Source organism: Coregonus clupeaformis, chromosome 18, assembly GCF_020615455.1.
Source record: "Coregonus clupeaformis isolate EN_2021a chromosome 18, ASM2061545v1, whole genome shotgun sequence".
Classification (NCBI taxonomy): Eukaryota; Metazoa; Chordata; class Actinopteri; order Salmoniformes; family Salmonidae; genus Coregonus; species Coregonus clupeaformis.
This window is the reverse complement of record NC_059209.1, coordinates 15,551,904-15,579,459: the sequence shown is the minus strand read 5'-3', so window position 1 is coordinate 15,579,459 and position 27,556 is coordinate 15,551,904. Positions and strand designations below refer to the sequence as shown.

Genomic DNA, 27,556 nt, shown 5'->3' with positions numbered 1-27,556 from the left:
ATTAGCATGACCTCTACTGCAGTTGAAAACCGAGCTTGAATGAATTGGTCATTGAAATATAATTGCAGCAGTTTAATTTATAAATGCATTACTCTTAAATATCACCAACTTCAGAAAGGCTTATGTGCTCCGCGCCGCTCGATTTCCGACTCGGGGAGCTTAGTGTGACAGTTGTCGCCGTTAAGTCCATTTCAGCACAACTGCATCAACATGGTGAGTATCCTATGCCACGGCAAGCTAGCCATTACACTAGTTAGCCGTTAGCTTGATTTCAGAGAGCAGCCAGCTAACTAGCTAGCTAATATTACACATCTGCTGCAGCAATGGCTCTTGATATAGAACATTATAATCTATACTGAAGTTTCACAACCAGATGTAATATTACATGTTTAGTTCCAAGTCATGTATTCGGTTCCTGTGCTAGCGACCTAACGTTATCTAGGTAGCTGACGTTAGGTTAGTTAGCTAGCTAGCTACCGGCAGGTAGCGATATAAGCTCAGACACCTGTGCAGTGAACGCCAATTAGTTAATATCACTAGCTAGCCAATGTTTTTATCGATCTTATTCTGACAACTACTTAGATTGCTGGAGAATTTGGCGCTCGTAGTGCTCAGCAAATAGCTAGAACATTGTTAGCTTGCCATCTTCACTTTGCTTATGTCGCTCATTGAGAATGTGCTGGTAGGGAAAGGTGTTCCTCACCTCTAGATAGAGGGCTCGTTTTGACCTCAGAATGCCCTCCGTGAGGCGGTATGCTTGTGGGTTATTTTCTACCTTGTCATGTTGTGATATTGCATTTGATCAGCCACACTGTATGTCCCTCGTACTTTTGTCTCTTATAATATTATGGTACTGGTAATGTTTGCTAAATCCCCAGGGCAACCTGTTAAGAACTTTTCACTCCTCAAGTTATGGCATCAAATGTGCAAAGGATCTAACGTAAAAAAGTAGGATCAGATGCCGTAGAATCCCTTGGCATGATATAAAAGTCAAATGTACTACCAAAGACAAAACAGTACAATTTAAAACATTCTGAATGGGAAGATGAGCCTACCATCTCTGGTCTAAATGTAGCTTTACTATTGATGTCCATTTTATGTTTAGGTGAATTGGGTGTTATCATAAGGTCTCCTAAACTTTTGCGAAAGGATAATTCTTAATTTAGTAGCCAGGCTACACCAAAGCGGCCTTATCTTTTTCAGATAGTGCTTGAATTCATTGCAATTTGAAAAAGGGACTTGAAAAGCACTCATGGTTCATTTGCGAATAATGGAAGCACTGGTGTGAGATTTAGGATACTTCAATGTCACTTTTTAAGGTTGCACTCACCCACTCAGTTTGGTGGTTGATATGCCAGTTCTAAGCAGTTTGTAACACAGATCATCATAGAGATACCCCCTTTAATGGCATTTATGTCTGGGCTATTCAGATTGGACATTTAGATAAACTATTAGGCTAAATTGTCATTTGTGATGGTCAGTGCAACACACAGTCAGAAAGTCACTGATTTGCCTTACCTGAGCTTGCAGCTCTCATGCAATCTGCCCACTGATTCATGGGTAAGTTGGCTGTAGTAAGCTGTTTTAATGGGGTGCACAATGGTTGCTCAATATTAGATAATATGGATAAAAGCCTAACAGTAATCAGTCAGTGCATGTGTAGCACACCATGATTGTGTATTATTCACAAGTGATATTTGCCTACACATAATTATTTGACTGCCTTTGATATTCTTGTATGTTGTCTCTGTGAATCCGTATTGCTAGTAGTGAGTACCATTTCCTGGCAGGGAAACCTTGAAGCTTTCCACCAACTACCAGCTTAACCAGAGAGCGGTGGAAATGGCCTCCCCTCTCTGATCTCCAGTTGGTTTCAGGGGCAAGATGGCAGGCCGCCAGTTGGGCGATTGAGCTCTCAGAGGTGTTGGTTATCTCCCCTGTGGCCCCCCCCTTGGACTTCATTTGGCCCCTGTGTGGATGGGGTCGTGGGGACTGGGGAAGATAAGAGAGCCCATGCTGATGTTCAATTTCCCCAGGCTTGGGAGTCCTAGAGTACCCTATGGAGAATGTTCAAGACCTACCCAACTGTCTGTTAGTGTGTGTGTTTGACCTATATACCCTGTATGTCCAAGAGTCTGAGAAATTCCATCCTGCCTGTTATTGTCAGATACCAGAGGTCACATTTCTCAAGATGTCAGATGAAGAGTAAATTGCCACATTATGGGTCCTACTCCCCCCTCTGTAACTCTAGTGGAGGTATTGACTTTGGCTTTAGGAGTGCACTGTGTGGTGCCTGCCTGGGATCTCCCAACCTCCAGTCACCCCCGCACACACACACACACACACACACACATCTATTCCCTCCATCTTCTCTTCTTCCGCATTCTCTACCCACATCTCCCTTCCCTCTCTCAAATCCAGTAATAGTCACACTGTTGACCAAATCCCAACAGATTCAGTGGTCAGGTCAGAATCAGGAAACAAGTGAACTTAAAACACTTCTATTCTCTTATTTTCTACTCACAGAGCCTCAAGAAGGTGCTACATCAGCAGATTCTGCAGTAGAGTACTCTTGGAGGGGAAAGTGAGGTAAAATTGGCCATACAAAATGCACAGTAGAAACACTATAAAAAAGTCACCCTTTCACTAACATTTCTTCCCCCACACATTTATGACCTCATTTTCTCTGTCAGGGTAGCAGTCTACCCAGCTGATGGAAAAGGCAGTCTCAGTTATCCAAGGCTTCTTGGTGTATTCTGAGCCAGTGTTAATTTCGTCAACAAAAATTGTGACTAAAATATTTGTTAAACACCTATTTTTCCGTGGTAATTGACGAGACTATCGCTGACTAAAAAGACCCAGAAAAAACTATAAACAAAAATGATTTTTCTAAAATGATGCTAGACTAAATTATCTCAGTGACTAAAATCTGACTACTAAGTGGACTGGAAAATAGTTTTTGGAGAGATTGTGTGCTTTTCGGTGATAAGCACAATTAATATTAGCAGCATAGATGCACAGCGCAAGCGATGAGTGTGGGCAGACAGTCTACGCTCTGCCTCCGATTATACACATCGCGCAGGCGACTCTTGCTTCCCCGTAGCTAATCAGTTACCACCAGCCTTCTAGTTAGCTACCCTTTGCTTGGTTAAGAAACACCAGCTGCTTTACGAAATTAAAAACAATGGCAGCACTGAACTTAATAGTAAAACAACAGTTTAGCTATGTTTTCTCTCCCTTGAAAATAGAAAAGTAGGCCGTCTTTTAATTTGTAGTCTCTCTCAACCCTCCCACTTTCCCCACTGCATTTCATAGCCAGGTTCTGTAGCCAATGCAGCCAAGTCTCCTTATTTTAATCAGAGAAAATGTCTTAATTCTAGCCCTTACCGTTCAAAAGATATGACCCATAAAACCGGCGCTACGTTTTTTATTTTTTAAAGTGCATTGACGGTAAATAACTTTATTTTGAGTTAATGTGGAACCAGTGACTCATACTTGAGCACTTGGACCAGGACTCGAGCACTGGGACTCTGACTTCAGCCATAGGGACTTGTGACATGACTCGTGACTTGACCATTGGTGACTCGAGCACAGGGGACTTGGGACTCGATTCGGACTCAAGGTTTAGTGACTCGACTAAATCACTGGGCGAAACAATCATTAGCCCCTGTTCTACTTTGGACACCAATGTGGCTGCGGCGTCTGTGGAATGTTGATAACAATGGCAATGACGCCACCGAGTGACGGAGGTGCAACCCATACTACTTTAATAAATGTTTGTCATATTTCTGCAGTTGGGAAGAGAATAGGATGTTATGCAGAAAAATATGTTGGTAGGACAAGGCTATGTATGTTTGTGCACATAGAAGTCAGTGATTTATATTTACTATAGGTTAATGAGGCATACAAATGTGGTGTGACCAAAATGAAAGGGCATTTAGTTGACTACAATGGCCCACTGTTTTCTTCATTTTGACAAAAACTAGACTAAATCATTATTCAAATGACAAAAATGTGTCTAAGACTTAGTGCTATTCGAAGGCCTACATTCGTGTGTGTGCGTGCGTGCTCATATCTGCATGAGTACATGCTTACATCATGGCTAAGCCCACTTATTAGGGTAAAAGTTGGACTACCCTACAGTGAGCGGATAAAGTAGCAGCACGATATGAATGATTCTAGCCAGCCTGTTTAAAAGTATTGATCGAACCCCCTGTGCTAAAGCTGGCTATCACAGGACCAGCTTTCCACTGTTGAGTGCTGCTTGTTCTCAGCTGAGCATCATAGGTGCTGAGAGTCACACCATTTTTTTTTTATTGCACCGATGGCCGTTTCTGCAACTGCCTCAAAGGTGGTAATAAAATGGTCTCACTTCTTTGTTACTGCAGTTGTTTGTCATAACGGATGAAGTGCACTTTGCTGCTGTGTAGCCTACTCCTTTCCTGGAAATTACAGAACAAGTGGATGAATTGTTGGACTTTAAGGGGGAGTGTGTATGAGCGATTCTGCATTGTACAGTATAAACAGTCCTAAATGGGTATCTTAGAGACCCCATTTTTTTATTGGAGTGTACTTGAATTGACGGTGGATTGGAAGTCTACTATCATAAGACGCTTACTAAGCCTTATCTAATTGTTTCCTAATATTATTTCTCTAATAATCCCTCATGAAATTGGGTTTGTGTCTAATGCACGAAGTTGGCTCAAACTCATGTCTGAAAACATGTGCTACACTACAACTCTTTTAGTGGCTCAGGAAATTGTTTCAATAATGATTTTTTCAGTTTCTTCCCAAACAGCCCATAACTGTTATCTTCAAAGGACTAAAAAAGCTAGGATGGAAGGACTAAAGGGAAAAAGTGGAAGAGGGAACTCTACACTCTCAAAGCACAATTTCTAAAGCGTTTTGAAATGTTCAACAACTCTCCTCCATAATCCATAGCAGAAGACTTAGCAGAAAAAGTAGTTATGACCAATGTTCCCTCTAAGGTGCGCACGGGTGCACAGATGAAATATCAGCCCACGCAGAGAAGCACAAGATTGAACTTCACTCAACTCTCTGGAGTTTTTCCCCTTTTAGTTACCACTATCAACGTTTCGCTCTACTGTGGGAACTGTGCTCGAATCAACGCAATATTAGCCACTTTCAATGTAACATACCAGAACAAAACAAACTCTGCAAGAGATTTTCTTGTAGGCAGACACATTGGAGTAGGATTCAGTTGCATTGACATGCATGACTCAGGCTCGTACTCTACACAGACCCAGACCGGTGTGTCATAACCAATCAGAGCTGCATTAGGCCTATACAGTGCATTCGGAAAGTATTCAGACCCCTTGACTCTTTCCACATTTTGTTACGTTACAGCCTTATTCTAAAATTGATTAAATTGTTTTTTTCCCTCATCAATCTACACACAAGACCCCATAATGACAAAGCAAAAACAGGTTTTTAGAAATGTTTGCACATTTTTAAAAGCAACCCGGAAATATCACATTTACGTAAGTTTATAGACCTTTTATTCAGTACTTTGTTGAAGCACCTTTGGTAGCGATTACAGCCCGAGTCTTCTTGGGTATGATGCTACAAGCTTCGCACACCTGTATATTTTCAGGTCTCTCCAGAGATGTTCGATCAGGTTCAAGTCCGGGATCTGGCTGGGCCACTCAAGGACATTCAAAGAATTGTCCCGAAGCCACTCCTGCGTTGTCTTGGCTGTGTGCTTAGGGTCGTTGTCCTGTTGGAAAGTGAACTTTTGCACCAGTCTGAGATCCTGAGCGCTCTGGAGCAGGTTTTCATCAAGGATCTCTCTGTACTTTTCTCCGTTTATCTTTGCCTCGATCTTGACTAGTCTCCCAGTCCCTGCCGCTGAAAAACATCCCCACAGCATGATGCTGCCACCACCATGCTCCACCGTAGGGATGGTGCCAGGTTTCCTCCAGTTTCTAGTCAACAGTGGGGGAGTGGTTGCTTCCTACAAGAGCACAAAGTGTGCATTTACTAGCCATCTTTGAAACCGAGTCAGGTAAAGAGCTTTTTTTATGTCTTAAAGGGGCAGTGTTGTATTGAGACGGTCTTGAATAAGCTAAGTAGGCAATAGGCAGAGGGTAGCATAATTTGTCTGATTCTTTGTAATAATGGTATTGGAATAATAATGCATTTTATTTTGTAAAGTGTTTTCTTGCATCAAACAACACATTTTCAGTCACCACCTTGTCCTTCAGACAAAAGTGCATAAACAGGTTAATGTCAAGCCCTGCATGTTATTTTCTAAAGTCTCATGGAATGTAGGCCTACATTGAACACCACACATTTGCTGCTACTGTAGGCTGAATGATTGATAGATAATTTTTTATTGGTTGCATTTATCTCCATTGTTTTTGATGGTAGGCCTACATTATGATCAAATAGCCACAGTAGCCTACTTGGCCACTGTTTAAAAACTCTAACTTAAAGCGGGTACAGCCTCAGTGTTCACAGTAAACGCGCGCCGGAAATTGTACACATTTTTCACAATGTTCAAGTTTTGCGCTCAGCAGACCTGAAATTTGCTCAGTGCCGGAAAAACATAGAGGGAACATTGGTTATGACCTACAATATCTGCAGGATTTTAGGAAAATAAGCTTACCTTTACTCTCATGTTTTCTGTTTTGGTCGGACGAACAAGAAGGTGCAATGACATTGAGGGACAACTAAACCAGCATTCCACTCTTAACTGTCCCTGTCTCAACTCAGTTGAAGGTCATTGTAGAAGTCGGCGTACCCTTCCAACTTGATGTAATCTAATCAAACGTAAACAAGACATCCATTCTTTGCTTTGCAGTGATATTGCAGTGCTTTGCACAGTTTTAATCAGACATATTGCAAAAATAGTAGACTATTGTTCTTTAAATGAACAGCCACACCACAATCTCCAAAATGTGCGAACACAACATCTAGGCGTAGTCTAGGCCCAGTACTGTACATTTTTAATTTTTAGTTATTTAGCAGACACTCTTATCTAGATTGACTTACAGTAGTGAGTGCATACATTTTCATAATTCCCCCCATACTGGTCCCCCATGGGAATCGAACCCACAACCTTAGCATTGCAAGCGCCATGCTCTACCAACTGAGCCACACGGTCCCGCATGGTTTGTTCATGTGACATGCAAACAGGGTATTTTTTCATATAGGGCTGTGAATTGCCAGGAACCTCACTATACGAAATTATCACTATACTTACAGTGCCTTATGACACTATTCAGACCCATTTACTTTTTCCACATTTTGTTACGTTACAGCCTTATTCTAAAATAGATTAAACTGTTTTTTTTTCCCTCGTCAATCTACATACAATACCCCATAATGACAAAGCAAAAACAGGTTTTTAGTAATTGGTGCTAATTTATTAATAAAAATAACAGAAATATCACATTTACATAAGTATTCAGACCCTTTACTCAGTACTTTGTTGAAGCACCTTTGGCAGCGATTACAGCATAGTCTTCTTGGGTATGACGCTACAAGCTTGGCCCACCTGTATTTGGGCAGTTTCTCCCATTCTTCTCTGCAGATCATCTCAAGCTCTGTTATGTTGGATGGGGAGCGTTGCTGCACAGCTTATTCTCAGGTCTCTCCAGAGATGTTCAGTCGAGTCCGGGCTCTGGCTGGGCCACATGGACATTCAGAGTCTTCTCCCGAAGCCACTCCTGCGTTGTCTTGGCTGTGTGCTTAGGGTCGTTGTCCTGTTGGAAGGTGAACCTTCGCCCGAGTCTGATGTCCTGAGCGCCCTGGAGCAGGTTTTCATCAAGGATGTCTCTACTTTGCCCCGTTCATCTTTCCCTCGATCCTGACTAGTCTTCCAGTCCTTCCTGCTGAAAAACATCCCCACAGCATGATGCTGCCATCACCATGCTTCACCGTAGGGATGGTGCCAGGTTTCCTCCAGATGTGACATTTGGCATTCAGGCTGAAGAGTTCAATCTTGGTTTCATAAGACCAGAGAATCTTGTTTCCCAACCGCTGAAAACTATTGTGCTGATTAACGAAGCAGTAAAACTGGCCTTCTTGAGACTAGTTGAGTATCTTGAGCAGCCGCAATCGTGGGTTCGATTACAGGCTCAAAATGGCCAGAAACAACTTTCTTCTGAAACTCGTCTGTCTATTCTTGTTCGGAGAAATGAAGGCTATTCCATGCGAGAAATTGCCAAGCAACTGAAGATCTCGTACAACGCTGTGTACTACTCCCTCACAGAACAGCGCAAACTGTCTCTAACCAGAATAGAAAGAGGAGTGGGAGGCCCCGGTGCACAACTGAGCAAGAGGGCAAATACATTAGTGTCTAGTTTGAGAAACAGATGCCTCACAGGTCCTCAACTGGCAGCTTCATTAAATAGTACCTGCAAAACACCAGTCTCAACGTCAACAGTGAAGAGGCGACTCTGGGATGCTGACCTTCTAGATAGAGTTGCAAAGAAAAAGCCGTTTCACAGACTGGCCAATAAAAAGAAAAGATTAAGATGGGCAAAAGAACACTGGACAGAAGAAGATTGGAAAAAAGTGTTATGGACAGACGAATCGAAGTTTGAGTTGTTCAGATCACAAAGAACAACATTTGTGAGACGCAGACCTAATGAACAGATGCTGGAGGAGTGCTTGATGCCATCTGTTAAGCATGGTGGAGGCAATGTTATGTCTGGGGGTGCTTTGGTGGTGGTAAAGTGGGAGATTTGTACAGGGTAAAAGGGATCTTGAAGAAGGAAGGCTATCACTACATTTTGCAACGCCATGCCATAACCTGTGGACGGCACTTGATTGGAGCCAATTTCCTCCTACAACAGGACAATGACCCAAAGCACAGCTCCAAACTATGCAATAACACTAGGGAAGAAGCAGTCAGCTGGTGTTCTGTCTATAATGGCGTGGCCAGCACAGTCACCGGATCTCAACCCTATTGAGCTGTTGTGGGAGCAGCTTGACCGTATGGTACGTAAGAAGTGCCCATCAAGCCAATCCAACTTGTGAGAGGTGCTTCAGGAAGCATGGGGTGAGATCTCTTCAGATTACCTCAACAAATTGACAACTAGAATGCCAAAGGTCTGCAAGGCTGTAATTGCTGCAAATGGAGGATTCTTTGACGAAGCAAAGTTTGAAGGACACAATTATTATTTCCATTAAAAATCATTATTTCTAACCTTGTCAATGACTACATTTCCTATACATTTTGCTATATTTCCTATTCAAACTCATTTCATGTATGCTTTCATGGATAACAAGGACATTTCTAAGTCACCCCAAACTTTTGAACGGTAGTGTATATTTGCAAGAAAATATATGGGGGATTGGAAGTGATGCAGACAATTACATTGATGGAAGCTACGATCTATCTGCAATATTAAAGCTGAGCCAGGGAGTTATTGCAGAATCCGGGATGCTGAACTTCTAGGCAGCGTTGCAAAGAAAAAGCCATATCTCAGACTGGCCAATAAAAATGAAAGATTAAGATGGGCAGTCTGAGATATGGCTTTTTTCTTTGCAACTCTGCCTAGAAGGTCAGCATCCCGGAGTCGCAGCTTCACTGTTGACGTTGAGACTGGTGTTTTGCGGGTACTATTTAATGAAGCTGCCAGTTGAGGATCTGTGAGTCACCTGTTTCTCAAACTAGACACTCTAATGTATTTTTCCTCTTGCTCAGTTGTGAACCGAGGCCTCCCACTCCTTCTATTCTGGTTAGAGCCAGTTTGCACTGTTCTGTGAAGGGAGTAGTACACAGCGTTGTACGAGATTCTCAGTTTCTTGGCAATTTCTTGCATGGAATAGCCTTAATTTCTCAGGACAAGAATAGACTAATGAGTTTCAGAAGAAAGTTATTTGTTTCTGGCCATTTTGAGCCTGTAATCGAACCCACAATTGCTGATGCTCCAGATACTCAACTAGTCTCAAGAAGGCCAGTTTTATTGCTTCTTTAATCAGCACAACAGTTTTCAGCTGTGCTAAGATAATTGCAAAAGGGTTTTCTAATGATCAATTAGCCTTTTAAAATTATAAACTTGCATTAGCAAACACAATGTGCCATTGGAACACAGGACTGATGGTTGCTGATAATGGGACTCTGTATGCCTATGTAGATATTCCATTAAAAATCAGCCGTTTCCAGCGACAATAGCCATTTACAACATCAACAATGTCTACACTGTATTTCTGATCAATTTGATGTTATTTTAATGGGCAAAACATTTCAAAGTGATCCCAATCTTTTGAATGGTAGTGTAGATTCGGTCATAAACATTGATTCCCTGTTGAGAAACGATATGGAATTGCAGGAAATGGTTTTAAAAATGACCTGCAGGTATGATTGAAAAAATAAGCAGGTGTTAAACATGGGCTTTGCTACACAGAAAGCAGCAGTTGACTACTCCATTGTCGACACTTTAATCAAATCAGTAGGCCTATATCAATATATTTAATAATGCCATATACAGTGCCTTCAGAATGTATTCACACCCCTTGACTTTTTCCGCATTTTGTTGTGATACAGCCTGAATTTAAAATTGATTTAAATTTATATTTTGTGTCACTGGCCTACACACAATACCTCATAATGTCAAAGTGGAATGATGTTTGTAGAAAATTTTACAAATGTATTAAAAATGAAAATCTGAAATGTCTTGCGTCAATATGTATTCAACCCGTTTGTTATGGCAAGAAGCCTAAAAAAGTTCAGGAGTAAAAATGTGCTTAATAACTTGCATGGACTCACTGTGTGCAGTAAGTTATATTTTTTTAATGACTACCTCCTCTCTGTATCCCACACATACCATTTTCTGTAAGGTCCCTCAGTCGAGCAGTGAATTTCAAACACAGATTCAACCACAAAGACCAAGGGGGTTTTCAAATGCCTTGCTAAGAAGAGAACCTATTGGTAGATGGGTACAAAAAATAAGAAAAGCATACATTGAATATCCCTTTGAGCATGGTGAAGTTATTAAATACACTTTGGATGGTGTATCAATACACCCAGTCACTTCAAGATACAGGCATCCTTCCGAACTCCGTTGCTAGAGAGGAAGAAAACCGCTCAGGGATTTCACCATGAGGCCAATGGTGACTTTAAAACAACTACAGAGTTTAATGGCTGTGATAAGAGAAACAGAAGATGGATCAACAACATTGTAGTTACTCCACAATACTAACCTAAATGACAGAGTGAAAAGAAAGAAGCCTGTATAGAATAAAAATATTCCAAAATATGCATCCTGTTTGCAATAAGGCACTAAAGTAAAACTGCATAAAATTTGGCAAAGAAATTAACTTGATGTCCTGAATAAAAATGTTATGTTTGGGGCAAATCCAAAACAACACATCACTGAGTACAACTCTCCATATTTTCAAGCTTGGTGTTGGCTGCATCATGTTATGGGTATGCTTGTCATCAGCAAGGACTAGGGAGTTTATTTTGATAAAAATAAACTGAATAGAGCTAAGCACAGGCATAACATGGTTCAGTTTGCTTTCCAACATACACTGGGAGACATTCACCTTTCAGCTGGACAACCTAAAACACAAGGCCAAATATACGCTGGAGTTGCTTACCAAGACGACATTGAATGTTCCTGAGTGGCCTAGTTACAGTTTTGACTTAAAGTGGCTTAAATCTATGGCAAGACTTGAAAATAGCTGTCTAGCCATGATCAACAACCAACTTGACGGAGATAGAATATATATTTTTTTTTTCAAGTGTGCAAAAATTGTACAATCCAGGTGTGCCAAGCTCTTAGACTTATTTAGAAAGACTCACAGCTGTAATCGCTGCCAAAGTTGATTCTAACATGTATTGACTGAGGGTAGTGAATACTTATGTTAATTGGATATTTCTGTATTTGATAGTCAAAATAATTGCACAAATGTCTTAAAAAATATTTTCACTGTCAGTATGGGGTATTGTGTGATTTTGAATTCCGTCTAACACAATAAAATATGGAATAAGTCAAGGGGTGTGAATACTTTCTGATGGCACTGTAAGTATCATGACATTAGCTTTTATAACCTTCAATCTGTTTTCTTTTAACATATTTTGGACCAGAACGAAGCTCTCTCCACTGCCCATTGTTCCTGGAGTGAGAATTCAACATCTTCATCAAATGTTTTCATAATTTATCTATAAGTCTCGACATGGGCTTCGAATCCTAGGAAAATACAAATGATCTTTGGTTTACTTGTCCCGATGCGGTACTATGGACATATAAATATGTTGTATGATTTTATGAATGACAAAGGGATATAGGAGATTGACTTCATTCAGTCAGTTTGACACCTTTTATAAACTAGTCAACACAAGTTTGGTCGTCAATCAAAGAACAATAAATAGCATATGCGCCCCGACTCCGTGGCTTGTTATATGCACACGATACACGCAAAATATAATAATTAAGTGGATTAGAACTCATCGTTACCACTTACATTACATGGAACGTGTAAATTCACTCACAGGAGACGATGAAGAAGCATCATGCTCTCCCTCCGTGAAAATACATTTGAATGCAGCCAACCACAGCGAGGAGAGAAAAAAAAAAGAAAAAAAGGTAGAGGCGGGACAGACAGCAGACTGACAAACCATCAGTTTCCGGTCGTCGCTCGCTTTGTGACTGACAGGCACCTGTCCTATCAATAGATCACTTGAAGATGCATATTGTTAAAGCCTCAAAGGATAAGCTGATCCAACTTTCAAAATGAGTTATTTTTGGCTAGCCACAGCAGTCAACTAGCTAGCTAGGTAGCTGTTTTAGCTTTCTAGTACATTAACTAATTTGTTTGTAAACCATTAACAAACTAGTTAGCTACCACATGTTCTTGTCAAACTGTCAACAGAGTAGCTAGCAAGCAAAAAGATATGCAAAATAACAGTCTAAAAGCCACTTGAGAGCAAATAACTCAGATTTGACTGTTCAGACACAAGTCGTGTGGCCAGGAATCTGATTTTGTATCTAATTTTAAACCACCTATAAAGGTGGTTTGAAATGGGGCTTGAAATATCCGATTCCATGCGCTTTTTGGCCTTTCAGGATATGCAAAGAAAATAGAATTTGAGGCACTTCAAACTGCCAGTGTGAACAAGGCTTTAGTGGCTGTGTTCGTTAGTCACCGTTAAGAGCAGGGACTCTCGAAATTGTTCAACAGTTGATGACTGACAGCACCTCTCAGCACTAATTTGGTAAGGTAATTACATTTGGCATGTAAAAATGGTGCCTTCAATAAACCTATAGTGCTTCTTTTGGTTTGACACCATCCTGTCTTCTCTGACATCATGCCAGCATTATTGTCCCCTTCTGAGAGACGTCTATATGGCATCTGGTGTGCACGGAGTTTGGCTACAATAGTTGGGCTACACCATCCATCCCATTATGTTCCTATGCTGCTAGAGACTGCTTATTTTTCTGCAAAAACCCATAATACCCCTTTGGGTGAATCAATTGGAACAACCAGAATACATTCCAGTACTACTGTATTTTGACACTCTCGGTTCTACAAAGTTATCCTCAATATAGTTGTCACTTGATCAATGGCTGCAAGTTTGAGTGATGGATTTCCATCTTTCAGCTGACATTTCAGACAGGATGAAACACCATGATGAAATGACTCATCTCCATTCAGAGCAAGAGTGTATGTGTACTGTATGTCATATCTGTCTAATTCCTATTAGAATATAACTTGATTTGTTTTCCCTCCCTCAGGGTGTGATCGGTGTGCAGCTGGTGGTTACTATGGTAATGGCCAGTGTAATTCAGAAGATCATACCTCATTACTCCTTTGCAAGATGGCTACTCTGCAGTGGCAGGTAATGTAGAACTCTGTACCTGACATTTTATGTTTCTGATGGTGTCTTTAAGAACCATGATTTAATCTCCTCAGTGGTTTTCCCATCAGAACAATTCATTTTAAAGTCTTAACAATGCAGAAAATAGTATTTGCTTAACTTGTAAACAGTTTTTCTTTTTTCATTGTCTGCTGAAAAGGAATAATAAAAAAAAACATCATTTAAGTCACATTGCATAGACCAAAGGGCATCATCAAATATTGGGATGACCCGAGAGGACGGGCAATAAAAAAATAAAGCACCCGCCTCGTTTCCTCTAATTAGTGCCATATGCGTTTTTGAGTAAACAGCTCCTCAGAAAACACTTCATAATTCATCAGGGCTAGTTTTTTTCCCAGGGGGCTGTTGATGCATTTTTCAAACAACTTTAGACCAAACAGGAGGCTCAGTGTCGCTTCAGAGAGATCCGCAATTAAGTTTCCCCTAATAAATAAATAATAAAAGATGAATGAATGAAAACAAGCCCTCTACCCCTCCCTCACGCCTATGCCTCTCAGGGCTTGTGACAGTTAGAGGTTGCGTGAAATGTTAGTCTTCAAAAGACTGTTTTTAAATTAGCTCTTGTTTTAAGTCCAGTCCTCAAGGAACACAGTAACTACCCTCTTTGTAAACTTCTGGCAAGTGTTTGTCAGAGGTGCATTAGTTGACTTGAATACATTGAATATGCTTTGAGGGGAAGTCTTATGTGTGTATTTTGTAAGGTAAATGATCGCAAAACCCAGCTTGTTTGTTAATTGATGGTCCTAATCATGTTCAATCATGTAGGCCTGGAACCACAAACTATTGACCAAATAAATCACAATCTTATACTTTTTGAAGGACTCACTTTTTGGAGTATGTGAGGTATTGCGTCGCCAATACTGGTCCTGGAGGGCCACAGCCTGTAAATATATTGTCATCAAACACTAAAAAAAACAATCCAACTGATTGTTGGTTAATTGATTGAGGAGTTTCCTTGCTAGGCCAGGGTAAAAGCCGGTCCACCCTTCATCCCTCCAGAACCAGGACTTGGGACCACTGGTGTAGTTCTAATGCTACCTAGATTACTCACTTATATTTATATTATATTTATATTTATTTATTTATATTTATTACTCACTTGTCTCCTCCCTTCTCCTTTCCCAGTCTGCGGTGGTACCAGCACCCTACGGAAGATGAGTTGAGGAGCCTTGCTGGAAAACAACAAAAAACAAAGAGCAAGAAAGACAGGTAAGAAGGGGGGGGGCTGAGGAGGGGGGGGCGGCAGTGGTGCAGAGGGGAGCGAGTGGCGCCTCTCATCAGGAATGAAAAGGAGGAGAGTCAGGCGCGTCATTGGAGCGTCAGTGGAGAGATTAAGCTGATGTGTTTAGGAGGCTTTTTTAAGGCCTGTTTGAAGTGAGAGGACTGAAGTCTTTTTGTTGTTTGCTTCTGCTTATGAGTGACGCTAGCCTTGCCTTAGAATGGTCTCTGGCTGTCTTATGGTAGTGAGTTAAGGTGGTGGAAGCTTGAATGGTAGGTCTCTCCAGGCCATGCAGGTGACATCTTTCAGTAGTGTATGAACAGCAGTTTAAGACTCCCAACAAAACAAGCTGTAGGCCTAACCCCATGTAATGGTTTCAGGTAAAGTCATGACGATACTATGGCGAGTGTGCAAAGCTGTCATCAAGGCAAAGGGTGGCTATTTGAAAAATCTCAAATATATAGAAATATATTTTGATTTGTTTAACAATTGTTTGGTTACTACATGATTCCATTTGTGTTATTTCATAGTTTTGATGTCTTCACTATTATTCTACAATGTAGAAAATAGTAAAAATTAAGAAAAACCCTAGAATGAGTAGGTGTTCTAAAACCTTTGACCGGTAGTGTACATTTGCACAATTTTTGTCATATTAGCGTAGACTTGACATGAGTCAAAACTAGACATGGTATCAATAACAAGATATAACAAGCTGAAATTAGCCACCTACGATTCCCCTAATGGCAGCTTCTTGTCATTGTTGCTAACTATCTGACTGCTCATAAACATAACACCACACAGCCTTCTGCCTCATCAATGTGCACACTTCATTTTTCGTGACGTTATCAGCCAACCCGTCTATACACTAGCCATCTCGCAGATGCCCAAATGACCTTATACACAGATTAAGTTCGATATAGTCCAGGATATTATGTTTTTCTTTAGGCAGCCAATAAATTGACATGATAGCAGTGGATTTTTATTTAGCAGTCTTTGCTGTGCCCTTGATTTAGAGGTGGAATAATGACCAGAAAAATGACATGGCGTAAACCTGCCTGCAACATAGGACAAGTCCTATCTCCCATGTCTGTCTAGTATTGATTTGGCGCTCTGTCTTTTGTCCCAGGAGGAACAATGGCCACATTGAGAACAAGCCTCTGACCATTCCCAAGGACATAGACCTGCAGCTGGAGACCAAGTGCATCACAGAGGTGGACACATTAGGTATGAGGCCATATCTACTGACACCATTCAGTTATTCTTATGTTTATTACCAGTTTGTTTTATATCTTAAACCTCAACAAATCTTCATCATTCAGTATTTGAGCACATCCATCACAATCCAGAATTACTGTCATAAATCAACCAAGTAATAATGGCGCCGGAGGGGATGGCTGCCGTTTTATGGACTCTTAACCAACCGTGCTATTTTGTTTTGTTTTTTTTCTCTCTAATTTTTAACTTATTTTGTACATAATGTTGCTGCTACTGTCTCTTATGACCGAAAAGAGCTTCTGGACATCAGAACAGTGATTACTCACCTTGAACTAGACGAATAATTGTTCTTTAATAAGTCGGAAGAGAGATTTGCTCCAGACACCCGACAGGGCCCTCATCCCCGTCATTCGCAGTAGAAAGAAATGGAGATATCGCGGAAGGAGATCGGGTTGCCTGCTAAGGAGCCGGCGAAAAGTGGCAAATCTGCCATCGATTCTATTGGCCAACGTACAATCGCTTGATAATAAAGTGGACAAACTACAAGCACGTATATCCTACCAACGGGACGGGACATTAAACGGGCCCAGTGTAGCTCAGTTGGTAGAGCATGGCACTTGCAACGCCAGGGTTGTGGGTTTGTTTCCCTCAGGGGGCCAGTATGAAAAAAGTATGAAAATGTATGCACTCACTAACTGTAAGTCGCTCTGGATAAGAGCGTCTGCTAAATGACTAAAATGTAAAATGTAAATGTAATATCTTATGTTTCACCGAGTCGTCGTGGCTGAACGACGACATGAATAACATACAGCTGGCAGGTTATACACTGTATCGGCAGGATAGAACAGCAGCCTCTGGTAAGACAAGGGGTGGCAGTCTATGTATATTTGTAAACAACAGCTGGTGCGCGATATCTAAGGAAGTCTTGAGGTTTTGCTCGCCTGAGGTAGAGTATCTTATGATAAGCTGTAGACCACATAATCTACCAAGAGAGTTTTCATCTATGTTCTTCGTAGCTGTCTATTTACCACCACAAACCGATGCTGCCACTAAGACCACACTCAATGAACTGTATACGGCCATAAGCAAACAGGAAAACGCTCATCCAGAGGAGGTGCTCCTAGTGGCCGGGGACTTTAGTACAGGGAAACTTAAATCCGTTTTACCTCATTTCTACCAGCATGTTAAATGTGCAACCAGAGGGACAAAAACTCTAGACCACCTTTACTCCACACACAGAGATGCGTACAAAGTTCTCCCTTGCCCTCCATTTGGAAAATCTGACCATAATTCTATCCTCCTGATTCCTGCTTACAAGCAAAAACTAAAGCAGGAAGCACCAGTGACTCGGTCAATAAAAAAGTGGTCAGATGAAGCAGATGCTAAGCTAAAGGACTGGAATATGTTCTGGGATTCTTCCGATGGCATTGAGGAGTACCCCACATCAGTCACTGGCTTCATCAATAAGTGCATCGATGACGTTGTCCCCACAGTGACTGTACGTACATACCCCAACCAGAAGCCATGGATTACAGGCAACATCCGCAGAGCTAAAGGGTAGAGCCACCGCTTTCAAGGAGCGGGACTGTAACCTGGAAGCTTATAAGAAATCCCGCTATGCCCTCCGACGAACCATCAAACAGGCAAAGCGTCAGTACAGGACTAAGATCGAATCGTACTACACTGGCTCCGACGGTCGTCGGATGTGCCAGGGCTTGCAAACTATTACAGACTACAAAGGGAAGCACAGCCAAAAGCTGCCCAGTGACACAAGCCTGCCAGACGAGCTAAATTACTTCTATGCTTGCTTCGAGGCAAGTAACACTGAAACATGCATGAGAGCATCAGCTGTTCCAGACCACTGTGTGATCACACTCTCCGTAACCGATGTGAGTAAGACCTTTAAACAGGTCAACATTCATTGACTACAGCTCAGCATTCAACACCATAGTGCCCTCAAAGCTCATCACTAAGCTAAGGACCCTGGGACTAAACACCTCCCTCTGCAACTGGATCCTGGACTTCCTGAGGGGCCGTCCCCAGGTGGTAAGGGTAGGTAGCAACACATCCGCCACGCTGATCCTCAACACGGGGGCCCCTCAGGGGTGCGTGCTCAGTCCCCTCCTGTACTCCCTGTTCACTCATGACTGCATGGCCAGGCACGAGTCCAACACCATCATTAAGTTTGCCGATGACACAACAGTGGTAGGCCTGATCACCAACAACGATGAGACAGCCTATAGGGAGGAGGTCAGAGACCTGGCCGTGTGGTGCAAGGACAACAACCTCTCCCTCAATGTGATCAAGACAAAGGAGATGATTGTGGAATACAGGAAAAAGAAGAGGACCGAGCACGCCCCCATTCTCATCGCTGTAGTGGAACAGGTTGAGAGCTTCAAGTTCCTTGGTGTCCACATCACCAACAAACTTAAATGGTCCAAGCACACCAAGACAGTCGTGAAGAGGGCACGACAAAACCTATTCCCCCTAAGGAGACTGAAAAGATTTGGCATGGGTCGTCAGATCCTCAAAAGGTTGTACAGCTGCACCATCGAGAGCATCCTGACTGGTTGCATCACTGCCTGGTATGGCAACTGCTCGGCCTCCGACCGCAAGGCACTACAGAGGGTAGTGCGTACGGCCCAGTACATCAATGGGGCCAAACTTCCTGCCATCCAGGACCTCTATACCAGGCAGTCTCAGAGGAAGGCTGTCAAATACTCCAGCCACCCTAGTCTGCTACCGCACGGCAAGCGGTACCGGAGCGCCAAGTCTAGGTCCAAGAGGCTTCTAAACAGCTTCTACCCCCAAGCCATAAGACCCCTATTTTACACTGCTGCTACTCTCTGTTTGCATAGTCAGAGTTAATAACTCTACCTACATGTACATATTACCTCAATTACCTTGACTAACCGGTGCCCCTGCACATTGACTCGGTACCGGTACCCCCTGTATATAGCCTCGCCATTGTTATTTTATTGCTGCTCTTTAATTACTTGTTACTTTTATTTCTTAATGTTTTATTTTTTATGTATTTTGGGTATTTCTTTGGTATTTCTTAAAACTGCATTGTTGGTTAAGGGCTTGTAAGTAAGCATTTCACTGTAAGGTCTACACCTGTTGTATTCGGCGCATGTGACAAATCAAATTTGGTTTGATTTTGATTTGAAGTAACAAAACAGTAAATAAATCGGTCACTAATCTTCCTCTTCCCCCTCTTCCTCCTCCTGCTCTTCCTCCTGGTTCCTGCAGCATTGCACTACTTCCCAGAGTTCCAGTGGCTGGTGGACTTCACGGTGGCGGCCACGGTGGTGTATCTGATCACAGAGCTGTACTACACAGTGGCCCAGCCCTCTGGAGAGATGAACATCAGTGTGGTGTGGTGCCTGCTCGTCCTTGCCTTCGTCATGTATCCTTCAGTCAGTACATTGTTCAATACATTTTTCTCTCTTTCAATCTTTCCTTCTATATCAAATCCATTTGTAACAATGTCCTGCGGAACAGCGTTCCAGGCCTACAGAATGTCGGGGGTTCAGTTTAACCCAATCTCACCTAATAGCAACCTTTGACAAGCCAAATAATTAATGGTGAAACCTCTATTTTGGATATTAAATAACAAATAACTTACTGCAAACAACGAACACTTTCTTTCCCCTTCTGACATAATTACAGTGAGGGGAAAAAGGTATTTGATCCCCTGCTGATTTTGTACGTTTGCCCACTGACAAAGACATGATCAGTCTATAATTTTAATGGTAGGTTTATTTGAACAGTGAGAGACAGAATAACAACACAAAAATCCAGAAAAACGCATGTCAAATGTTATAAATTGATTTGCATTTTAATGAGGGAAATAAGTATTTGACCCCCTCTCAATCAGAAAGATTTCTGGCTCCCAGGTGTCTTTTATACAGGTAACGAGCTGAGATTAGGAGCACACTCTTAAATTGTAGACCTACACAAGGCTGGAATGGGCTACAAGACCATCGCCAAGCAGCTTGGTGAGAAGGTGACAACAGTTGGTGCGATTATTCGCAAATGGAAGAAACACAAAAGAACTGTCAATCTCCCTCGGCCTGGGGCTCCATGCAAGATCTCACCTCGTGGAGTTGCCATGATCATGAGAACGGTGAGGAATCAGCCCAGAACTACACGGGAGGATCTTGTCAATGATCTCAAGGCAGCTGGGACCATAGTCACCAAGAAAACAATTGGTAACACACTACGCCTTGGACTGAAATCCTGCAGCGCCCGCAAGGTCCCCCTGCTCAAGAAAGCACATATACAGGCCCGTCTGAAGTTTGCCAATGAACATCTGAATGATTCAGAGGAGAACTGGGTGAAAGTGTTGTGGTCAGATGAGACCAAAATAGAGCTCTTTGGCATCAACTCAACTCGCTGTTTTTGGAGGAGGAGGAATGCTGCCTATGACCCCAAGAACACCATCCCCACCGTCAAACATGGAGGTGGAAACATGCTTTGGGGGTGTTTATCTGCTAAGGGGACAGGACAACTTCACCGCATCAAAGGGACGATGGACGGCGCCATGTACCGTCAAATCTTGGGTGAGAACCTCCTTCCCTCAGCCAGGGCATTGATAATGGGTCGTGGATGTGTATTCCAGCATGACAATGATCCAAAACACACGGCCAAGGCAACAAAGGAGTGGCTCAAGAAGAAGCACATTAACGTCCTGGAGTGGCATAGCCAGTCTCCAGAATTTCATCCCATAGAAAATCTGTGGAGGGAGCTGAAGGTTCGAGTTGCCAAACGTCAGGCTCTAAACCTTAATGACTTGGAGAAGATCTGCAAAGAGGAGTGGGACAAAATCCCTCCTGAGATGTGTGCAAACCTGGTGGCCAACTACAAGAAACGTCTGACCTCTGTGATTGCCAACAAGGGTTTTGCCACCAAGTACTAAGGTATGTTTTGCAGAGGGGTCAAATACTTATTTCCCTCATTAAAATTCAAATCAATTGATAACATTTTTGACATACGTTTTTCTGGATTTTTTTGTTGTTATTCTGTCTCTCAATGTTCAAATAGACCTACCATTAAAATTATAGACTGATCATGTCTTTGTCAGTGGGCAAACGTACAAAATCAGCAGGGGATCAAATACTTTTTTTCCCTCACTGTACATGTGCTATAGAACAGCAGAATATGTACAAATTATTTTTTTTCACACTGCTCGACGCACCTTGTCTCCATTTTGTCCACAAAACAAAATCAATAGCAAAGGTGCTGGGGCGGACAGTTGCGCTGTTTCCCCCTAATGCTTACTCCGTCGTTAAAGACCTGGTAAAAGAGTTTGATTTCATTAGTGTCCTTGCATTTAATCACTGAACACATACTGAGAATCCTCCCTTTTGTTCCCTACCTGTTGCTGGTTAACATCTCTTTGTCTACGAGAGTGTAAAAAACACGAGAGAGAGCCTTGATTGTTCCCAGGTTCCGTTTCAGCAGGCACTCAGCAGTAAGTGGGCAAAAACTGACAGACTCAGCTCCAGCCACTGCCTGCCACCACCTGTCTCCCTGCTACCTGCTACTTTCTTCCGCCGATGCGTCGCCAAATCATACGCATTATCCTCCGCCACAGTCCGTGGGGATCAATCTTTCCCACGCTCCCTGGCTGAGTGCGGTCGGAAGGCATGCCATTTCCTGCATGCCTGCTGAGGTAGATTGGAGGCCCAATTTTCACAGCTCACCAGACTGATTTGCCTGGGAAAAGAGGAGACTGGGAGGTGGGGGAGGGGGTGCACGGCTGGTTGGATGATGAAGATGGTGATATGATGGTGTGTTTATGTTAATGGAACACTTGATTTCATATTCCCATCTCGGGCGCCCCTCTTGGAGAAGTAAAGAGCCAGAGGCTGCAGCCGGGCACCTGTTGTGTTAACCTCGACTTAACACCTCAGCCATGGAATGGAATCTTAAAACTGCCAAATTGGAATGGATTTAGCAGATTACATTTTTCGTGAAGTTACGAAGTATTGGAACATCTGATTCTTCCCGAGCCTTGTGATTTCACCTAACTGAAAGGGATTTCTATAAGTGTTGATGAAGTTGAAGGCACATCAGGTAGACATACCATCAAGTGGCCTGTCGGTTAGCCTAGATTTATCCTGACAATCAGTGATGGTATAACTTGAAGTGGGCTAAAGCTACTCTCGCAGAAATGCTGCATCAAAATTTGCCACTTGCTTTCTGTGGCTCCTTCCCAAATAGTATTTAGGCTACATTAGCAGCTGCCTCACTGAGGTCTGATAATGGGGTTGCATTGCTCCTTTGAGAGAAATTAGCTCTAAGTTGTCAGCTACCTTTTTAAAATGCAGCCTTTAGTATCCTGTTTGTGACCCCCAGGAAAAGGCAAGTCCATTGGCTAGCCTACATTACCTCGATTCCCCATTCAGAATGGCCTGAGACATTGGTATGTGGAATAAAGGCTGAGCACCATCACCATGGAGATGCAAGGCAGTTCTAGAAGCACTCTGTGTCCTTACTTAGCCCGCTAGAAACACTGCAGCCAGGCACCGCAGACAATACCATTCTAGTTCTGAGGAAGCCCGGCCCATTGAGCCCCATGGTAATGTGTGACAGCCACTGCTTAAGAGAGTGAGAGAAGCTAGACTGTGTGTGTGCGTGCTTGTTGTGGGGTCACTGTTCAGTACTGTTGCGCGCTTCTGATCCTTCGAGTCCATTATGTTAATGAGCCACCACCATTATTCCAGAAATGTCTCTACACAGCCCTGGCTCACAGCAATATGATTAGTAGGCTATATTTCATGAGTTGTGTGTTTCTGTGGGGGTTTTCCTTAACTCCCCTGCCCCACAGTAAGACCCTGTTCTCCCTGACGGCCTTCTACTTCAAGCTGGAGGAAGGTGGCGAGCGCTCGCTCTGCATCACCTTTGCTTTCTTCTTCTTCGTCAAAGCCATGGCCATCCTCATTGTCACTGAGAACTACCTGGAGTTTGGCCTGGAGACAGGTGAGTGGTCGATGAGCCATCTGTCAGTATAGCTAGCCCACAGTGCTCTTCAATCCTGCACCTGGGTCCTATTCATTAGTGCAAAACATTTTTGTGTAATGGAAAACTAGCGTTTTCGTCCCGTTTGCTTCCTAGTGAATACAACCCTTGGGACCCACAGGCTGGGCAGGCTGTTGTTCCAGACCAGTACTAACACATACAATTCAACTCATCAAACTAGCTGTGTTAGTGATGGGATAGAACAAAAGCCTGCAAATCCTGTGCTTCCCCAGGACCAGGGTTGAAGAACACTACATTAGAGGAATAGATTCAATCTGTTATTAGAGGAATAGATTCAATTTGTTTTGACTAATGTACTGACTGTAATTGTAATTTTTCTGGACTTTGTAGGACCAATTTTTAAAATATAATCATGTTTTCATTTCGATCTAGGTTTCGCAAATTTCTCTGAAAGTGCCACACAGTTTTTGGACAACCAGGGGTTAGAGTCCCAGTAAGTATGAGCTTTTTTTATCAGTATGCATGGGTCATGAATCCAATTGACTCATGGACTGTGTGCATATGCACATGTTGTATGAATGTGAGGTACGCTTTAGCCCAATATAACTGTGTATGTTCTTTTCACCAGGGGTCCCATATCTAAACTCACCTTTAAGCTGATCCTGGCCTTGCTCTGCTCTCTGATTGGTGCATTCCTCACCTTCCCTGGCCTACGATTGGCTCAAATGCACCTGGATGCCCTCAACCTGACTACAGCCAAAGTCACACAGTGAGTTCCTCTCTTCTCTCCTGTCTTCCTTCCCCCACACCCAGACTACACATTGTTGTCCCATTCAAATATGGGCTAGCTGAAGTAGGTGTGAGTGTAAATTATTGGATCCCAGGAAGAATAGCTGCTGCTTCGGCAAAAGCTAATGGGGATCTGAATAAACCAATAAGTAATGTGGTCTACTAGCCGGTCCTCGATGAGTGTGGATGATAGTATGCCATAAACATAGTGCTCATACAGTATTCACATTGCACTCCAGGATAAGCAAAGCATTCTCTGACAAGATTGTGTGACCATTTTACGTTATTCTTCTCTTCCAGGACCTTGCTTCATATCAACTTCCTGGCCCCTCTTATTATGGTACTGCTGTGGGTGAAGCCCATAACCAAGGACTACCTCCTGAACCCTGCCCTGGGGAAGGAGAGTGTGCCTTTGTAAGTTCACCTCTGGCTTGTTTTTTGTTTGTCATTAAATTTTTCAACCACATGCATGGGCAAAGAATTAGGCCTTCCCAAAGTTTCACATCTCTGTAACATCTCTTTCGTTCCACCTTTCCCTGTCACTCCTGGCTTTCGTACCCTCACATTCTCGCACACTCACTCTCTCATCTTCTCACATTATCGACATGGGTTGCTTATCATTTTTCCTTCACCCGTCTCTTTCTCTCTCGCTCTCACACACACACTCGCTGTGTCTCTGACACCTCACCAGGATGACTGAGGAGACCTATGACACGTTGCGGTTGTGGGCCATCGTGCTGCTGTGTGTGCTGCGCCTGGCTATGATGAGGCACCACCTCCAGGCCTACCTCAACCTGGCCCAGAAGGGCGTGGAGCAGATGAAGAAGGAGGCGGGACGCATCAGCACTGTCGACCTGCAGAAGATGGTGAGTGGCACCTCGAATCGGCCAATCATTTGGCCTTGACAGATGGACAGAGTATGATAAAACCAATGGGGTTTTAAGAGTTCCTGTTGACAGGAAGTTCTCTCTTCTTTTGTTTCCCAGGTGGCCCGTGTTTTCTACTACCTATGTGTAATCGCACTGCAGTATGTGGCACCCTTGGTGATGTTGCTGCATACAACCTTGCTGCTAAAAACCTTAGGTGAGTTTGGCACATCATCAGAAATTATTGCCCGTACATTAAATTGAACCATTTAGCAGCAGTCTTTAGTCCACCACACTGCTAATGTAGCCCCCTACTCTTTGCGTTATAGGTGGACACTCCTGGGGGGTGTACCCTGAGGGAGACCTCCCCTGCCCAATGGAGATTAACTCTGACCCTGCCGCGGTGGCAGCACCAACTGCAGCTCCAGGGCTGGCTGTGGATGCCCAGGCATCGGTGGCCCAGCTGTCGGTGGCCCTCGGGGGCCTGCGAACAGTGTTTACCCCCCTGCTTTTCCGTGGCCTCCTCTCCTTCCTCACCTGGTGGATCGCTGCCTGCCTCTTTTCCACCTCCATCTTCGGCCTCTTCTACCACCAGTATCTCATGGCGGCATAGCAGCATTCCCCCAGGGTCAGGGTGGTGTCCCACAGGGCTCTGTTCCAGGCCCTTTCAGAAATGACTGTGTGGGGCAGGGCTCTGAGGACAACCCTTCTCCCCTCCCACAGCCCCGTCCCTCATGACCATATCTGCAGAACCCCTGGTTCACCCCCCAGTACTTCCTCCATGGATGACTCTTAACTTGACTTTTACTACCTTTTTATTTTGAGAGCAGGATTCACAAATCCTTAACAAAAGACACTAATATAAATGAGAGTAATGATAATGTGTATGCATACAGTCTTAAACAGAGCAGCAGAGATAACCTTGTCTCTGCAGACTGGAGGCGGGGGGTGGTGGCGTGGTGGGGTCCTGTGGATGTTGTAAAGGGATGTGTGAACTAAAGCAGCCAAAAAGAGGTCACCGCTGCGATGCTAGTCCTACTGGAGAAGGAGGAGAGGACACCTCACTGGGAGAGTCCCTGCTGAGATCCCATCACTTGAAACGGTTATATTTACCGGTAAATGTGTCTAATTGGCTACCAAGGACAAACATGGGTTTTTAAATGTGATGCGTTGCTTATGATTTGTGAAATATTTTATCCCCCTCGTTACTGTCCCTGGTAAAAAACTAAGCCATACTGGAAGAGCTGAGAGAAACTTGTGCCCCTTCTGACCAGTTGTGACAACAGTTAGGGAGGGCAGCAACACACAGGCCCTGGTCAAGGGAATGGCACTTGTGAATGTGTATGTATCTATGTGAATTTGAGTAAGATCCCTGCTGTTAGGTTGGCGTACAACTAAAAGGGCATTTTGATCAATAGGAGAAGTGTCAAATCAAATGCCAATTATAAGCTACGGCCTCTTTTCCTCCACCCTCCCCTGTCCCCGTCCACCCTGTGTAGAGCCAGTAGGGAAACTACCATTTTATGTCTTCTGTTTTTGTTTCATGGATCAAATTGTGAATGTATAAATTGATTTTTATTTCAAAGAGCTGCCAAGTAAGAATGACCCCTCCAGTGGGCTGATAGTTTTACAGCAACCCTGTGGACTTCCGTCTTCAGAGTCCCCATGAGGAATCATTAGAGCACAAGTGTGTACTCATACACTTGTACATAGAACAAGATATGCACAAGAACAGACTTTCACAGGCACTCTGTCACACACACACATATTGTCACATGCTGAAACACAGGGATGATTGTCCAGCCCATTCAGGAATAAAGAACAGTTGTGTCTGGACAGAGGGGTGTACTACAAAGCAGGATCAATGAGTTAGCCGGCTAACTTTGATAAACAGTTTATTTTCTGGTTCATTAAGAAAGTTAAATATATATATGTGTTTTTGGTTGTCGCGTCCATTAGACCATGCCCATTTCAAGCTTATCTTTTTTTAAATTAATACGTTATTTCAGAATATTCAGGCTGGGTAACTCCTTGATTCTGCTTTGTAGTATACCCCTCAGAGTTCAGAGCAAGGTTTGTTTTGGTCAAAAGTTATCATAACACTAACTCATATCGGGTGAAAATTCATTGTTTTGTATAAAGGCTTTTTTAAGAGCTGTCAAAAGTCTTATCTTCACTTGTTCTTATTCATTTGAAAGGTGGGGAGTATGCATACTGTGAATGTATCTATCCTGCCTACTTTCAGATTTTTCTTAATGAAGAACATTATTGGTATCTGTGATTTTAATTTGTACTTGTACTTCCTAGCCCTATGCCTCGTGATTAGGTCAACAGAATATTTTCTTTTGTGACCAACTTTTTTTATTGAGTTTAGTCATTTTTCTTTTTCAGAGGCACAAAAACAATCAATTAAATGCATACAAAGATAACTCTGACCCATTCCCCCCCTCAGTCCCCCTCCACCTGCCCGCATCCTCCCTACCCACCCGGAAACGGGGTTTTAAGTTCAGTATATTTGGGGGGCTGTGAAAATGTCTAATCTTAACACCAAACAATGTATTATTGGACTGTATGATGTTTTCAGTCAGTTCAGAAACGTGTACAAGACAAATCGCAAATTGTATC

General features: G+C 42.9%; 1 protein-coding gene across 2 annotated transcripts; it reads left to right on the top strand.

The window, feature by feature from the left end:
• On the top strand, positions 1 to 26,849 carry LOC121550373 (transmembrane protein 161B). Of its 2 annotated transcripts, XM_041862602.2 has the most exons (13): positions 1 to 213; positions 2,527 to 2,589; positions 13,713 to 13,816; positions 14,981 to 15,064; positions 16,201 to 16,298; positions 19,542 to 19,698; positions 23,125 to 23,276; positions 23,709 to 23,769; positions 23,905 to 24,045; positions 24,366 to 24,479; positions 24,757 to 24,931; positions 25,052 to 25,148; positions 25,261 to 26,849. In XM_041862602.2, exons 3-13 carry the CDS (start codon positions 13,743 to 13,745, stop codon positions 25,542 to 25,544), a joined length of 1,437 nt encoding a protein of 478 aa, XP_041718536.2. In that variant the 5' UTR covers positions 1 to 213; positions 2,527 to 2,589; positions 13,713 to 13,742; the 3' UTR covers positions 25,545 to 26,849. The 2 variants fall into 2 exon arrangements, with proteins under 2 accessions (XP_041718536.2, XP_041718535.2); XM_041862601.2 differs by lacking the exon at positions 2,527 to 2,589.
• The last annotated feature ends 707 nt before the right edge of the window (positions 26,850 to 27,556 follow it).